Source organism: Ambystoma mexicanum, chromosome 7p, assembly GCF_040938575.1.
Source record: "Ambystoma mexicanum isolate Mex_15411 chromosome 7p, UKY_AmexF1_1, whole genome shotgun sequence".
NCBI lineage: Eukaryota > Metazoa > Chordata > Amphibia > Caudata > Ambystomatidae > Ambystoma > Ambystoma mexicanum.
The window spans coordinates 604,917,388-604,932,863 of record NC_090939.1 but is presented as its reverse complement, the minus strand read 5'-3'; the positions used below and the strand labels follow the sequence as shown (position 1 = coordinate 604,932,863).

The following is a 15,476-nucleotide window of genomic DNA, read 5'->3' as shown; positions in this document are numbered from 1 at the left end:
GCCCCTCTGGTGTCCCGTGGAACAATTCCAAGCAAGTTCGTATCTCGCAGGTTTCTTGGTTCTCGTCACCAGTTGCGTTGGTGACTCGCTCTCTCGCTTTGTGTCCCACTTTCGTCCTGGGCATCTCTAGCCTCTTAGGCTTCTCACACCACCCGGGCTTTATGTATGCCATTTAAGTTACTTGTCCGAATAAGGATAATGTGCTGATTTGAAGGGACAAGAATGTCTCGTCGCAGATAATCTCCTTTAGGAGTTTCTTTGTCCCTTCATCCCTATTATGACAATTCAAGTTTTCAGATATTCTAATACTTCCGATGTATGTCATGATGTGTTCAGCTGGAGAGAGTCCCTCGAGGGAACTGGAGTCCTTGTACCCAAAGGGGGAGTCTCTCCCAGTGAGGTCTCTTACTCTACCCCCTAGGAAGGGTATTGCAGAGCAGGCTCACCTGCCTAGCCTCACAGGGGGGCTCCACCTTCGGGAGAAATTCCCTCGATTGGTCACAGCATCTTTCATGCAACATGATCACCAATTGTTCCATCCGATGTACCTTGTCTGCATTGTGGTGACATTGTGGAAAACATGCTTTTTTGTCCCTTCTATTTGAAATTAACAAAAAGATGGTTGAAACCACTTTTGTATAATCAAGGTATGTATTCATGTAATGATACAGATGTTGTACTACATCGTGTTTCAAACAGTCTTGAAAGCCTGGAGACTAGAAGACAAAGCCCTGAAGCTGAATAGTGAGCCATAATGAAAATGCTTCTTTGTGGACTCATCGAGTTATACTCCGCATATGTTCCTGTGCTTGATGAATTTTGTATTGGATTAAATCTAATATTCATGCCTAAATTTAAAGGGGAGGATTGGGCAACAATGACATTATTTTGTCACAAGGCCTTGGGAGTTATACCTTACATTGATTTTTATGATATTGGTAAGATTTCCTAATTCATATGTGCTGCAAATCTTGTATTGTGTTATTGTATCTGATTTCTTTTTTTTTTAAACTCTGTTTATTGATGGTTTTAGCAGATAAAACTCACTATGCAATCATAATATAATGCGTGTTGTTCGCTATATCAGTTATCTTGTAGTTTATTAACATTTACATAGGGGCGTCATCGTCTGAGGACATTTCACATAAGTACATTCAAAACAGGGCCCATATATCCTTGGGGCGATTAGTTGTAGGTACAGTCATCATGTATTGTTCTTCGCACTCATTCACATATGCCAGTTCTCGTAGAAAATGTACAATGTCTGCTGGAGAGGAACTCTTCCAGCAATGTAATATACACCTTTTTGCTATTATACATGAGACATTAAACTATCTCCTGCTGGTTTCAGCTCTCTTGCTGATGTCTCCAAACAAATATTTCGGGGAGTCATGGAGGCCGGAATCTGAGTTATCTCCTCTATTATTTCTGCAATCTTTGCCCTAAATTCAGCCACCGCCGGGCATTCCCAATACATATGAAAACAACCCTGCTTGGGGTGCTCTACATTTAGGGCAATTCCGTGTCCCATCAGTTGTGAATTTAGCTACTTTGGCTGGGGTATAATGAAGTCTGTTAAGGACCTTAAACTGTATCGGACGTAAGCCTGCATTCATCGATACTGTTTTGGTGAGCAAACAATATTTAGACCATTTCTCATCTGTGATGGTCGTATTCAAGTCACTTTCCCATTTAGCCTTAACATTGTTCAGTGTGGGGGAGTGTGTCTGCGTCAGTGCATACAGTTTAGAGATTCCCAGCCCGGTGCTGGATGTTGCCGCTTGTAAACGTGGGTGCACGGGGGGTTCATCTGGAAAGAGTGGCCACTGTGTGCTGAACGCTCATTTCATTCTGTAGTATTGGAGTGCTCTAAGCGCCCCTCCTCTCACCATATTGTAAGTCGTCCATGCTCACAAACCTCCCGTTCGGAAACATGTGCCGCATTTTAATTTCTTTGTGTGGGTCCCATAGCCGTTGTAGAGATTTTGTTGGAGGGATGTTGGGGTAGTTCCAGAGAGGGACGTCTGGGTCATGTGGAGTGTCTGTTTTTAATATTTTATATAATGCGCCCCATGCTCGAACCGTACTTCTCACAGGGACATAGGGACATGTAGCTTTGTAGTTAGAATTAAAAATAATGGACCTTAGGTCAATAGGGGATGTGGTGAATTTCTCTATCAAGATGTGGGGTGAGCGATCGGACAAGTCATACCAATGCCTGGCGAACTGCGCCTGTGCTACTTGAAAGTATAGTTCAAAATCTGGTACTGCAATTCCCCCGGAACAGTACGGTTCGACCATTTTCTTCCACTTTATTCGAGCAGTTTTACCATCCCAGAAGAACATTATCACCATCAAACGTAACTTTGCAAAAAAGGCTCTCCCCGGCATAAGGGTACATTCACGAAGAGATAAAGCAGTTTGGGGAGGACAACCATTTTCAATATGGCAACTCAGCCGTACATGGATATGGGAAGCTTGGCTCATAGTCCCACTGTATTTAATCAGCCGGATCGTGTCTCTCATCCGCAGTTCGAGGTCTGTTATTCTGGTCGGGTCTGCGCTCTCTAGTCGGTAAGAGTATGGAGGCCTCAACATAGGCCAAGGCCTCGGCTGGGGTTTCAAAATAATCTGTCCTCCCTGCGTGTTGAATTCTCATTTTGGCTGGAAATATCAGGGCATATGTTACTTGTCGTATTCTCAGGCGTTTCTTGACTGGTTCATACGACTGTCTGCTTGCCTGCACCCTTGCCGCAAAGTCCAGATATATGTGTAAGTAACCTTTTTGTAGGCTATGCTGCAATAATGGATGCACCTTCTCATTTGGACAGGAATATTGGTTGGCATCCAAACTATGACTTCGGTCCTGCAAGTCGATAGGTGATGTTGGGTGATTGTGAAGCTCAGCGGGGATTTCAGTTGTCAAGCAGTTTTCAGAGAGGCTTTCAGGAGAGCAGTCGGGTGATCACGTGGCAGCTATGTGCCCACTCGCCAATTAATGCAATTAAACCTTCTCGAAAATCTGACATCTTGGACGACCATGCATGTATGCAGAAAAGTACTCCTATTTAGAAACGTTACATCATTCATTCCACCTCCACCATTCATTTTATGTGCGCAAAATTACTCTTTCTGCATTTTTCAAACAAACCAGTTGGGCTTATACTTGTGCTTGGGTTGGAGTCAAAGCCCTTTTTTTTTTTTTTTTTTTTTTTACTTGGACAGTCTGTTCTCACCTCTTATTTAGAAGAAGCTTAAATTAAAGGCCTCCTCTCTGATTGTTCTTGCTGTTTTAGATCAAGCATGTATGCACATCTGTATAAGATACCTTGCAGAAAGACAGCGGTTCTTTACTCTGTGCATCTCCTCTAGATATGATCCTCCAAATATGCCTTTTCAGAATGACATTCTAGGGATAATCTACCAAGTATGTGAATTAATAAACGTTAGGTATGATGGTTTTCACTTTGATACACTTAAATAACATTAACATTTACCCTTTTTAAAATGTCTAAACGTGACATTATGATGCTATGGTTTGATCAATTTAAGTTTTAATATCTTGCCTAACATTAAAAAAGTGACCCTTGCATTTCTTCTGTAGTGGGAGAACCAGAGGCACGTGGCTGGCTGGAGCAGCATGTTGTTCTTCAGTATTGGACTCCCAAAGCACCTCGATTCTCTCACAGCTCGCACTTGCACTCCAATTTAACAGCTATCTGGTAAGACTGACTGTGTCACTATAATGAATCTCCGATTGGGAAACCAAACTGTGAAAGGGTATTTTATTCTATTATTTTTTTTATCACTGAGATGTATTATTGCTGGAAAGATGTTACTTTCTTCTGAAAGTGGGTGGTTGTAATATGAAATAAATTGCCTTTGATTAATGGCAGAGGTTGAGGCGTGTTGTACTAAAAAAGACAGTGTTCAGCACTAAAGGCTTCAGAAAATGCTAGACACATTTGTACTGTTTTGTCAATGCTTTGTCATGAGGAACTAATCCCAAAAAGGAGCATTCTAAAATGTAGATCAAAATGCACAGCAGAATTTACAACTCAGACCTGCTCGAAACGTTATCCATCCACCAATAATCCCTTCTTTGCAGACCTAGAGTAGCATACAATGGGACCACACACTGACAAAGCAAATACATCTGCCAGCAGTGGTCCAATCGGGACCAGTGGTTGCACAACTCATGAATACCATACAGACACACTGAACGGTTACTTCCTGGTAGCAGACACACATGGCCTTGCAGTAGCCTTTGATACACCTCTGCTTTTCTGGGTACTGGAAGTCCAAATTGGGATTTTCCTGGCCTCGCAGGCCAGGAGGAAGATGACTGGGTGGCCGGGGCACAGGCGATGGGCCTTGTGGTGTGGCCGTGTTTGGACACCTGGTCAGAGTAGGTAGCCAAATGCTGTAAACACTGTAAGGCTGAAGTAAAATACACTAAAGAATTGTAAAAAGTAACTGCTGCCACCAGCTCGTCCTCTGGGCGCACCTAGAGTAATCAGGGATCCTGTAAGTGTTAGTCTGGGGTAAAACAGAACGTGTACCGCATTGTACTGCATTGTGGGATGCATTGTTCAGAAATAGAGTTGCCAAGGGTGATAGCAAAGTGTAGAGGAGGCAATGTTTCCCGGTGCTGGTGGCCTGAGGGGCATGCCGGTTTCCCCATGACAGAGGAGCGAAAGCTGGTGAAGTGGGGCTGGAGGCTTCACTGCACTGCAAGGGGAGCGCGTCCGATTCGAAGGTAAAGGCATGATTCAAGGGGGTTTGGAGGTCCATGGAGGTGGAGGGAGGGGTGCTGTGGGGAGAAATCTTTCCTAACAATTAAGTTATTGAATGCATTTCTAAAAACCTAAAGGTGACTTTATATATGCTTATATCTGAGTGTTGTGTAATATTTGCTCGGAGTAGACCCCTCGTGAGCACTGCAGACCCACTTTCTCTGCCCCACCTCAGGTGAGTGCTTGCAGACACTGCGTTTCCCCTCCTTGCAGTAAAAGATGTATTTTATATTTGACCATATCCTGCGCTGTCCAGCGCGGCAAGGTCCCCTCCCCGCTGCCTTTGTAGCAGCTCTTGTTGGTTCTGCCTTGGCCCACCCAAACACCCGCCCAGTGGTACTTCGATTGGCCCAAGACGGGCATTTTCCATTTGCTGGAGTAGACTTGTCGTGAGCTCTGCAGTCCCTCTTTTTCTGCCCTACCTAAGATTAGTGCCTGTAGACACCGCTGGTCCACTCCTAGTTGTAAAAGATGTATTTCAAATGGATTGTGTCCTCCAACGTATTCCACATCTTTGACATGTAATGTCCACAGCTATGCTGCTTTGGACATTTTTCGGCAGAGGATGTCCTGCGTCGATGGCATCAGGCTGATGTCTTTCCAAGGCCTCAGTCGGGGGTTACACCATCAGATGTTAGAAGTAGAACGCACAGCGCCCGTAGCCTCAGTTCCGTTTTTTCTGCAAACGTGTTTGCTTCGATAACTCGGCGCGCCTCGTGTTATCTACTTCGATAATGCCTTCTTCTACACCTCCGACCCCGCTGTCAAGCTTTAAAAAGTGAAGGGACTGTAAGCCCAAGATGTCTTTCACGGACCCGCACCATATCTGCTTGTGGTGTCTGGGCGAGAGCCACGACACGGACGACTGCTCGAAGTGCCAGTCGTTGACTGCCAAGGCCTTGTGGGAGCGTAAAGAGAAGTTGCAGGTAGGTCGGGTATCCAAACCCTCTAAATCCAAAAAGACTACTGGTCTTTCCACTGACGACTCGAGGGGTGACTCTCCCCGTCGGAGGGAGTCCAGGGGATCTCGGTCCCAGAGTGGTTCTCGCCACTCATCCTCCTCGTCGAGGGACTCCAGGAAGCGGCGTCACCGGTCACCTTTGTCATGCCTGCTGGGCTGTCCAGAATGCCTGCATCTGCTTCTGCGCAACAGCCTGTTTAGAAGAGGAGGCATTATGCTATCAAATCAGCTCCCAGGTCCTTTTATACATATTACAAACTCTCTTCAAGATCTCCATGGAGACGATATTAGTTCTTTCAGTAACGCTTAGTTACGTGGCTCGTGTCACGTGAGGTTGGGGGGCGTGGCTCACCCATTTAAGCACTCCTGAGAAGTCACCCGGTGCTTCTGATTAGTGTTTAATTCACTCCGTGAGGCTAGACTGTTACTACAGTCTTTTCCCTGCTGCCTTCCTGAGCCGTTTTGCTTTCTTTGCAATTGAAGTCTTCTCGTCCCATGTCTCCCTAGACACAGCAGTTACTCCCGCCGCCGCGCGGGTTCCCGCGGCTTTCTTTCCTAACTGCCTGAAGCTTGTTTTGGGAAGCATTGTTGCCGCCTTGTTTCCCGCGACTCTTCTGTGGCTTACTTGCTGACTACCTGCGGCGTGCCAGAGCATTTCTTCGCCGCATGGATTTCCGCAGCTCCCAGTGTTTGCTCCTAGCCTGCCTGCAGCGTGTTTTGTGGATCTTTCCGCCACTCAGATTCTCGCGGCTCCTCATCCACCGACTGCTTGGGCAAACGCCTCTAGTGAACCATTCAGTACTGGAATCTTGCTGCCTGGTGAGAATCTTTCCTCTTGTTCTACCATACTACACATGCTTGAACCATTCAGTACTGGAATCTTGTTGCCTAGTGAGAGACATCATTTTGTGTGATCTTGGAACTGCTGGAACTTTCATTTTGAAACTAAATAACTACAAGTGCACAGTACTCTAGGACGCTTTGCTGCTCCAGGTGCACCTACCCGAACCCAGTGTGTCCCTCGAGCCGTCCGGGTTTAGTACCTGACTAACCTCCCTTCCTTTTCTCATTTCCTTGAAGTTCTTCTCCTTTAAGTGTCCAATCTCATTCTACTCTTCATACCAATGTAGGCGATCTCCTATAAGCACAGGTGGGGGGAGGGGTGTTTGGTACTGTGGTGAGTTAGTTTCAAATACTCAAATTAGCCATCTTCTTTTAGGCAAGAATATTCTGTCCAGCTGAGCAAGCCATCCAGTTGAATTAGCCACCCTACAACGCAGTGTTCCTCGCAATATTCACACCCTTCTCTGCACTGGCTTGAAATTATCCCGGTTAGTGGGGTGGATCATTGTGAAGGTTTATATAGATCTTCAAGGTGGTCATCAGGTCAAGACACTGCAACTTGAGCCTAGACTATCTAGTCAATCCGCTAAGGGTATTCCTTTCCAATTGAAGTTGCTATCTTTGTGTCAAGCCTAACAGCCTTGCCCGTCGTAGTCGGATGATGGCTCTGCAAGGAAAGTGGCTTGCCCCACTAAATCCTCTACGCCAGAGGAGTGAGAGGGATTCGGGGAGAAAATGCTGGAGATTGAAAAATCTCTGGGCACTGTCCCATCCGCGCCTTTGGTTGAAGCCGTCAGGGAACGGTCTCGGTCTGACGCTCGCACGCCTTCGGGCCCGGGCAGCCGGCACGATAAACATCGGGAACCGTCGAGGTCCCGTTCGGACAAGGCTATGGTAGATCACCAGAGACGTGCGAGATCCAGGTCGCGGTCTTTGTCCCCGACAAAACCGTCGAAGTCTGGGAAGGTGTCGATACCATCCGCGCCATGTCCATCGAGTGCGGCTGTCGGGGCCTTGCCCTCGGTCAGGCCCTCAGAGCCCTAGGCGCCCTTGTCGATGCCGAAGCTGTCAGCGCCCCCGTCGCCATCAGGGCCTACAGGCCTGAATTTGCCGGTGGAGGCCCCGAGCTGTGGAACCTCAGAGAAAGGCTCTGTCTAAGTCTGTGAGGCCTCCTCTTGACTCCAGGTCTGCTCCTTTACCTAGGAGTGAGTTATTTCATTCTCTACAGAATATCTGAGGATGAGGAGAGGTCTGATGTGGAGATGGAGCCTTTTGCTGCTCCTGGTGACATTCCTGAAGCTCCTGACATGGTCTTTTCTGAGGACAGTCAGCTGGAGGATCTGTGTCAATCTTTACATGCCAGTGGCCTGGACACATCTCCTGAGATGGAGTTTGGCAGGCCAGAGCCTGGGGCTCATGCTGAATCCTCCTATAGGAGGTTGATTTCGAGGGTTATGGAGTACCTGGGGTGGTCCGGCCCTCCAGTTGAATTCGATCAGGATGACCTGACTGACATTTTAGATCAGGGTCTGTCGACTGACCCAGTGTTGCCTTTTCACATGGCGTTACAGAAAATTGTGGCTGCTGCTTGGAACACCCGGAGTCTCTTACGGCGGTCAACAAGTCGTTGACTAAGAAATACCACCCATCCATTAGCGACCCCAGCTACCTATCCACACACCCCACTCCTGAGAGTTTGGTGGTTCTGGCGGCCACGGCCACCTCGAGGCAGTCGGTGTACCCTACCATCCCACTAGATAGGGACGACAAGCGTTTCTATGGATGGGCACGCAAGCTATTTTCGGATGGGAGTATGGCCCTTAAATCGGCCAAATCCACCTGTGCCATGGCCACATTTTCGCACACTCTGTGGAATTGTCTCTCTGGCGGCTGAGCACATTCCCAAGGGGAAGAAAGGGATGGGTTCCCTGCTATTGTGCAGGGTGGCAAGAATGCCATGTGTGAATCCCTTCAGTCTGGGTTGGACATGGCAGATGGTGTCAGCCGGTCCATGGCTGCGAGCACCGTGATACGCAGGTTGCGTGGTTGCGGAAGCCGGGCTGTGCACCGGATGTGCCGCCCTGTCTACTCAACATGCCCTTTGACGGCTCTCATTTGGTTGGCAGGAAGGCTGACGAGAGCCTTGAGACGTTACAGACCTCCAAAGCAGTTGCTAAATCTTTCGGCACAGCTGTGCGTCCACCTCTGCCTTTTCATCCTAGGGGACAGCAGTGGAGGGGTTCCTTTCGTTACTACTCCTCCTTTTGTAGATCGAGAGGAGTGGCCAGTCAAAGCGGCCACTGTAAGGGTCCTCGCGGTGGATTGGGACGAGGTGTCAAAGCCGCTCAAGCAGCTGCCTCTTTGCCTTCAGATGCTGCCGCAGCCGCTCCGAAACAGCTATGAGGCCAGGTCTCATTGTTCGCCTGTTGGGGGCAGACTGTCTCAGCATCTCGAAGAGTGGCAAGCTTTTTCGTCAGATGCGCAAGTTCTGCAAACCATAGCCCACCGGTACTGCCTACCCTTCCTAAATTGGCCTCACGACAATCCACCGGGGAAACTCTCTTCGAAGAGTCTGGATCCGCTCCTTGCGCAGGAAATCCTATCCCTGCCTGAGAAAGGCACCATAGAACTGGTGCCTGTAGCAGAGAGGAACAAGGGCTGGTATTCCTCATGTTTTTTGATCCCAAAAAAAGACTGGGGATTGAGACCCATCATGGACTTGCGTGGTTTGAACAAGCTCCTCAGGAAGCACAAGTTCAAAATGGTTACTCTTTCTCAAGTCCTATAGGCCCTTCAACTTCAGGACTGGTTGGTGTCTCTCGACCTCAAGGATGCTTACTTTCATGTGCCGATTCATCCCAAGCACAGGAAGTATCTGAGGTTCGCGGTTGGTGACTCGCATTTTCAGTTTCGGGTCCTGCCGTTCAGATTGACCTCCGCCCGAGGGTCTTCACCAAGCTAATGGTGGTCGTGGCAGCGTATCTCAGGAAAGGGGGGATTCATGCCTACCCTTACCTGGACGATTGGTTGATCAGGGCGCGCTCTCCCGAGCAAGTCCTGGATCATCTGTCCATCACCTGCCACTCCCTTCACAAGCCGGGCTTCTCCCTCAACTTAAAGAAGTCCCACTTGACACTTACCCAGCGGCTCCAGTACATCGGAGCAGTGCTCGACACATCCCTGGGGCAGTGTTTGCCTCCCCAGGTGAGGGCTCATCACATTCTGCAGATGGTGGACAAGTTTCAACATGCCCAGAGTCTCCCGGCATTCGAGTTCTTGAGGTTGCTCAGCCTCATGGCATCCTGCATTCTATTGTTGTCGGAGGCCAGGCTGCGGATGAGATCTCTGCAGTGGGCTCTCAAGATGCAGTGGTCGCAGTCCTCCGGCAGGATGTCGGATCCCGTTCAGGTGCCGCCTTCGGTTGCCCAGGATCTTCTGGGGTGGGCCGACAAAGGCAATCTGATGAAGGTAGCACCATTTTGGCTACCCTGGCCCCAGGTGACGAGCGTGACGGACACGTCCCTAACGGGATGGGGCGCTCATGCCAACGAGTTGACAGTCAGCCGTCGTTGGTCTCCGTCGGAGTCCAGACTCCACATCAATCTTTTAGAGCTGAGGGCCATCAGGCTAGCCCTAAAGGCTTTTCTGCCATCTGTGCGGGGGAAGAATGTCCTGATTATGACAGACAATACAGTGGCCATGCACTAAAGGGGGGGCAGGGTCACTCCCACTTGCAGAGAGGCGATGCAGCTCTGGTTCTGGGCCATCCAGCAGGAAATTTCGATCGCGGCAGTTCATCTGGCCGGCGACGAAAATGCGGCGGCGGACGCTCTGAGCAGGTAGAGCACAGTCTCTCACGAGTGGGAGCTGGCTCAGGAAGTTCTCTTGGAGATCTTCGACCTTTGGGGGACCCCACAAGTGGATCTCTTTGCCACCAGTGTCAACCGGAAGTTTGAAAGATTCTGCTCGCGGGAATTTCCTCTAAGAGGAGCCTTAAGGGATGCGTTTGTAGTGGAGTGGTCCTTCCCACTGCTGTACGCGTTTCCTCCAGTCCACGTCATTCCGCAAGTGTTGCGGAGGTTACGGAGGTTCGGTTCCCGAATTACCCTCGTTGCTCCGGCATGGGCCAGGAGAGCGTGTTACCCGGACCTTCTCGACATGTCCATCTGTCCTCCACGCCGTCTTCCCTATCGAGACGATCTACTATCACGGGAGTGGGGTCAGGTTCTCCATCCAGAGGTCAAGTCTCTCAACCTTCATGCTTGGTATCTGAAAGGTTGAGGTACAAGGATTGGGACCTCTCTGAAGATGTGATGGAGGTGTTGCTTTTGGCCAGAAGGCCAGCAACAAAATCCCTGTACCGTTGGAGAAAGTTCTGCGACTGGTGCAGGGTTCAGAATGTGGATCCTTTTCAGTGTTCAATTCCTGTGGTTCTGTCTTTTTTGCTTTCATTTGCTCACAAGGGCCTGCAAGTGGGTACCATTAAGGGTTACATGGCGGTGCTGTCAATATTTAAGCGCTGGTCTGAGGAGTGTTCTTATTTTAAGATTCCTTTAATTTCTCAGTTTCTAAAAGGGCTAACCAATGTGTTTCCGCCATCACCTTTCCAGGTGCCGGGCTGGGATTTGAACTTGATTCTAAAATTCCTAATGGGAGCTCCGTTTGAGCCCTTACATTCTTGTCCTTTGAGACTGTTGACCTTTAAGACTGTATTTCTCGTTGTGGTTACTTCCACTCGCAGAGTGAGTGAGTTGCAGGCACTTTCCGCCAAGCTAGCTTTCACGGTGTTCCATAAGGACAGGGTTGTCCTTAGGGTTCATACTTTTCTTCCGAAGGTTGTGCCGGAATTTCATTTGAGCCAGAAGGTGATTCTTCCGGCGTTCTATCCTCCTCCACATCCTGGTAATGAAGAGGAGAGGCTCCATAGGTTGGATCCGAGGAGAGCTTTGAGCTATCTCTCACGGATGTCCCGGGTCAGAGTGAACGATCAGCTATTTGTAGAATATGCTGGAAGGCGTTTAGGTCAAGCTGTTTCCAAGCAGCCCTTGTCCAGATGGATCATTTTGACGATCTCTGAATGTTACCATTTGGCGGGTAAGGACCCTCCGGTAGGCTTACGGGCTCATTCTACTAGGGGTGTGGCTGCCTCTACTGCTCTGCAGAGGGGTGTTCCGATTCATAATATTTGTGAAGCAGCCACATAGGTCTCATTCCATACTTTTGTAAAACACTATTCCCTGGACTCTATCCATGGGCAAGATTTGGTCTTTGGTAAGGCGGTCCTCTATTCTTCAATTTGATTGGGCATTTTAAAATTCTAAATTCTTTTTCCCGCCTCTTGACGTTGGTACTGATTTGGGAGTCTGTCATAGATGTGGAATACGTCGGAGGACACAATCCCTTCGAAGAACAAGTTACTTTCTTACCTGGTAATGTTCTTTCGATGGCATGTTCCTCCGACGTATTCCATATCGCACACTCCCAGCCTGCCCCTCTACAGAATTTCTTATGCGATTGCAGCCGTTCTGGGAAAAAACTGCAACTGAGGCTACGTGCGTCCTAGATATAACATCCGATGACGTCGACTCTCGACGGAGGCCCTCGAGGACAGCGTATCGACGTCATCGACGCAGGACGCCTACGCCAAAAAAATTTCCAGCACAGCACAGCTGTGGTGATTACTGTCATAGATGTGGAATACGTTGGAGGAACATCCCATCGAAAGAACGTTACCAGGTAAGAAAGTAACTTGTTCGTCTCTCGAGGCGGAGGTGGAAGGTTCTCCATCCAGAGTTCAAGACTCTCAACCTTCACGCATGGTTTCTGAAAGGTTGAGATATAAGGATTGGGACCTCCCGGATGGCACGATGGAGGTGTTGCTCTTGGCCAGGCGTCCGGCAACCAAATCCCTGTAACGTTGCCGTTGGCGTATGTTTTGCGACTGGTGTAGAGGAAACAATGTCGATCATTTTCAGTTTTCCATTCCAATGGTTCTTTTTTTCTTGCTTTCTTTGGCCCACAAGGGTCTTCAAGTGGGTACCATTAAAGGTTACATGGCAGCACTGTCTATTCTCAAGCGCTTGTCTGAAGAATGTCCTTATTTTAAGATTCCTTTGATTACCCAGTTTCTGAAAGGGCTCACAAATGTGTTCCCACCGTCCCCTTTTCAGGTGCCGGTTTGGGATCTGAATCTAGTCTTGAAATTCTTGATTGGTGCCGATTGGTGCTCCGCTTGAACCTTGGCACTCTTGTCCTTTGAGACTGTTGACGTTGGTTGCAGTTACATCTACTCGCAGAGTGAGCGAGTTGCAGGCACTTTCGTCTAAGCCACCCTTCACTGTGTTCCACAGGGATATGGATGTACTGAGGGTACGTCCTTCCTTCCTACCTAAGGTAGTGTCTGAGTTTCATTTGAGCCAGAAGGTGGTACTTCCTGCTTTCTATCCTCCTCCTCATCCCGGTAAGGAAGAGGAGAGACTCCATAGGTTGGAACCTAGGAGAGCTTTGAGCTTTTATATTCCTAGGATGTCCAGGGGTCAGAGTGGATGACCAACTTTTTATGGGATACACTGGACACCGATTGGGCCAGGCTGTTACCAAACAGACCTTGTCCAGGTGGATTATCCTCACCATTGCTGAATGTTACAGATTGGCTAGCAAGGACGCTCCTGAGTGTTTGCGAGCTCACTCCACCAGTGGCGTGGCTACACCCACAGCCCTACAACGGGGAGTTCCTTCTAAAAACATGTGTGATGCTGCAACGTGGTCTTCCATCCACACCTTTGTCTAGCATTACTCCCTGGATACTTTCCATGATCAAGATATGGCATGTGGCAAAGCAGTGCTCTATTCTGCAATCTGATTGGGTATATCCAAATTCTTCTCCCTCCTCAGTTCACTGATACTGCTTTGGGAGTCTGTCAAAGATGTGTAATACGTTGGCTGACACAATCCATTCGAAGAACAAGTTACTTACCAACTGGTCATGTTCTTTCGACTGGATGTTCCTCCAAAGTATTCCACATCGCCCTCCCAGCCTACCCCCCTTTAAGAATTTCCTATGCTATTGCAGCTTGCGTTCCCAAAAGGCTATGTGCAGTCATGGAGGCTTGGTGTGCGGTTATGGCACACATTGTGGAGGGGAAAAAACATGAACTCCGGCTACGGGCGCTGTGCGTCCTACTTATAACATCTGATGATGTCACCCTCGACTGAGGCCTTCGAGGGACATCAACCCGACGCCAACGATGCAGGATGCCCTCTGCCGAAAAATTTCCAAAGCAGCACAGCTGTGGACATTACATGTCAAAGATGTGCAATATGTCGGTTGAACATCCAGTCGAAAGAACGTTACCAGTTGGTAAGTAATTCTTTTTATTTGAAAATATCCTGCACACTCTGCCGCGGCAAGGCCCCCTCCCTGCTCCCTTTGTAGCAGCGCTTCCTGGTTCTGCCTTCACCTGCCCACCTTCCATCCAACGCTATTCTTATTGGCTTAATCTTTCATACACCGAATCTGGGCAGTCCCTGCCCAGTCATCCCTCGGCTAAGGACCCCAAGGCAAAGGGAGCACCCGAAGAAGCAGCTCCAGTCCGTGTTTGCTCATGTTTGCCTGTGAAGCCCACCGTCAACCAGCAGCGACCTATAAGGTAAGTGTGTTCTGGGTGGGCAGTACAGCAATTACTATCACAACTGTATCCCAATCTTAGGTGGTTCTCCATTTGCTGCTGTGTCTCAAATGTAGGCGTTTTCTATTTGTTGCTGTCTCAAATTTAGGCATTGTCTATTAATTGCTGTGTCTTAATTGTTGGCATTTTTCTCCCACTGCTTCGGTATCTCAAACTTGGGGTCTCACCATTGGTGTAGCCCACCTGTGGTGTTAGTGAGTCATGTCTTTCAGTTGGCCCATCTATGTCGGGGAGCCTTCTCGTGTATTTGGGCCATTTGTGTTTGTGTTCACTCAGCTTAAATGTGTTAGGGAGCAATAACTCACACAGACGGATCGCAGGTCACAGGTAACACATCAGAGGAATCCGTGGGGGTGGTAATTGCTGCACACCAGAATGTATGACAGGGGAAGGGCTATGGGCCACAGTTAGAACAGCAGGGGTAGGAAAGGGTTCTGCCACTAACCAACCCTACTAAAAACTCGCCCTTCTGCATACACATCTCAAACTCTGAATTAAACACAACCATACTTCTACAGCACAACAAACCGCATGCATTTCACCACAACAACTAAACAAACCACACATAGCGTTGCACAACAGCACATGGCAGCTACCAACCGAAAAACATATCTAGTGAATGGTGTCAACTGAACTGAAGCTGCCAACAGCACATCCCAGCTCTCTTGCTCCTTTCTCCTGCCGAGTCCTACTAACTTGCCCCCCTTGCCCTTTTTTTTTTTTTTACAGATCCCCCAGAGCACCAAGAAACCATGTAGGTGGCAACAGTGTGCGGTATAAGAACCTTTAACATAACATAACAAATGTTTCCATCATACTACGACAGGTGCAGCCTTGTTTGCCCAGGTGCAGCCCCATAAACCCATCTTCTGTCAGTTTATAGGACAATGGGGGGTAGGGGGGTGCGTGGTTAAGATGGCAGAGAGGTAGGACGTGAAATGGGTGTCCTTTTCCCGTGTATAGTGCCCACCGCCATAACCGTCCTCCCATCGGTCCCCCTCTTGGTCTTATTGTGGACAAATCCCAGGTCTTTATGTCAGGACCGCAACCCCTGCTCTCTTGCTTTCTGCTGAGGCATGAAACTGGTGTGGGTAGAGCCTCTTGCAGGTTCTAAATTTTCATGCCCCTAATGCCTCTCAGGAGTCATTTATGTTGCAAGTGATGGACTCACTGGAGGAGTTTGGGCAA

At 48.6% G+C, this 15,476-nt stretch overlaps 1 protein-coding gene across 1 annotated transcript in view; it reads left to right on the top strand.

Moving 5' to 3' along the window:
- Positions 1-15,476, top strand: part of TUBGCP5 (tubulin gamma complex component 5) — a 1,250,274-nt gene that overhangs the window by 266,655 nt on the left and 968,143 nt on the right. The window contains exon 7 of the mRNA XM_069636613.1: positions 3,605-3,722. Within this exon, the coding sequence (XP_069492714.1) occupies positions 3,605-3,722 (118 nt within the window). The remainder of the gene's footprint in view (positions 1-3,604; positions 3,723-15,476) is intronic.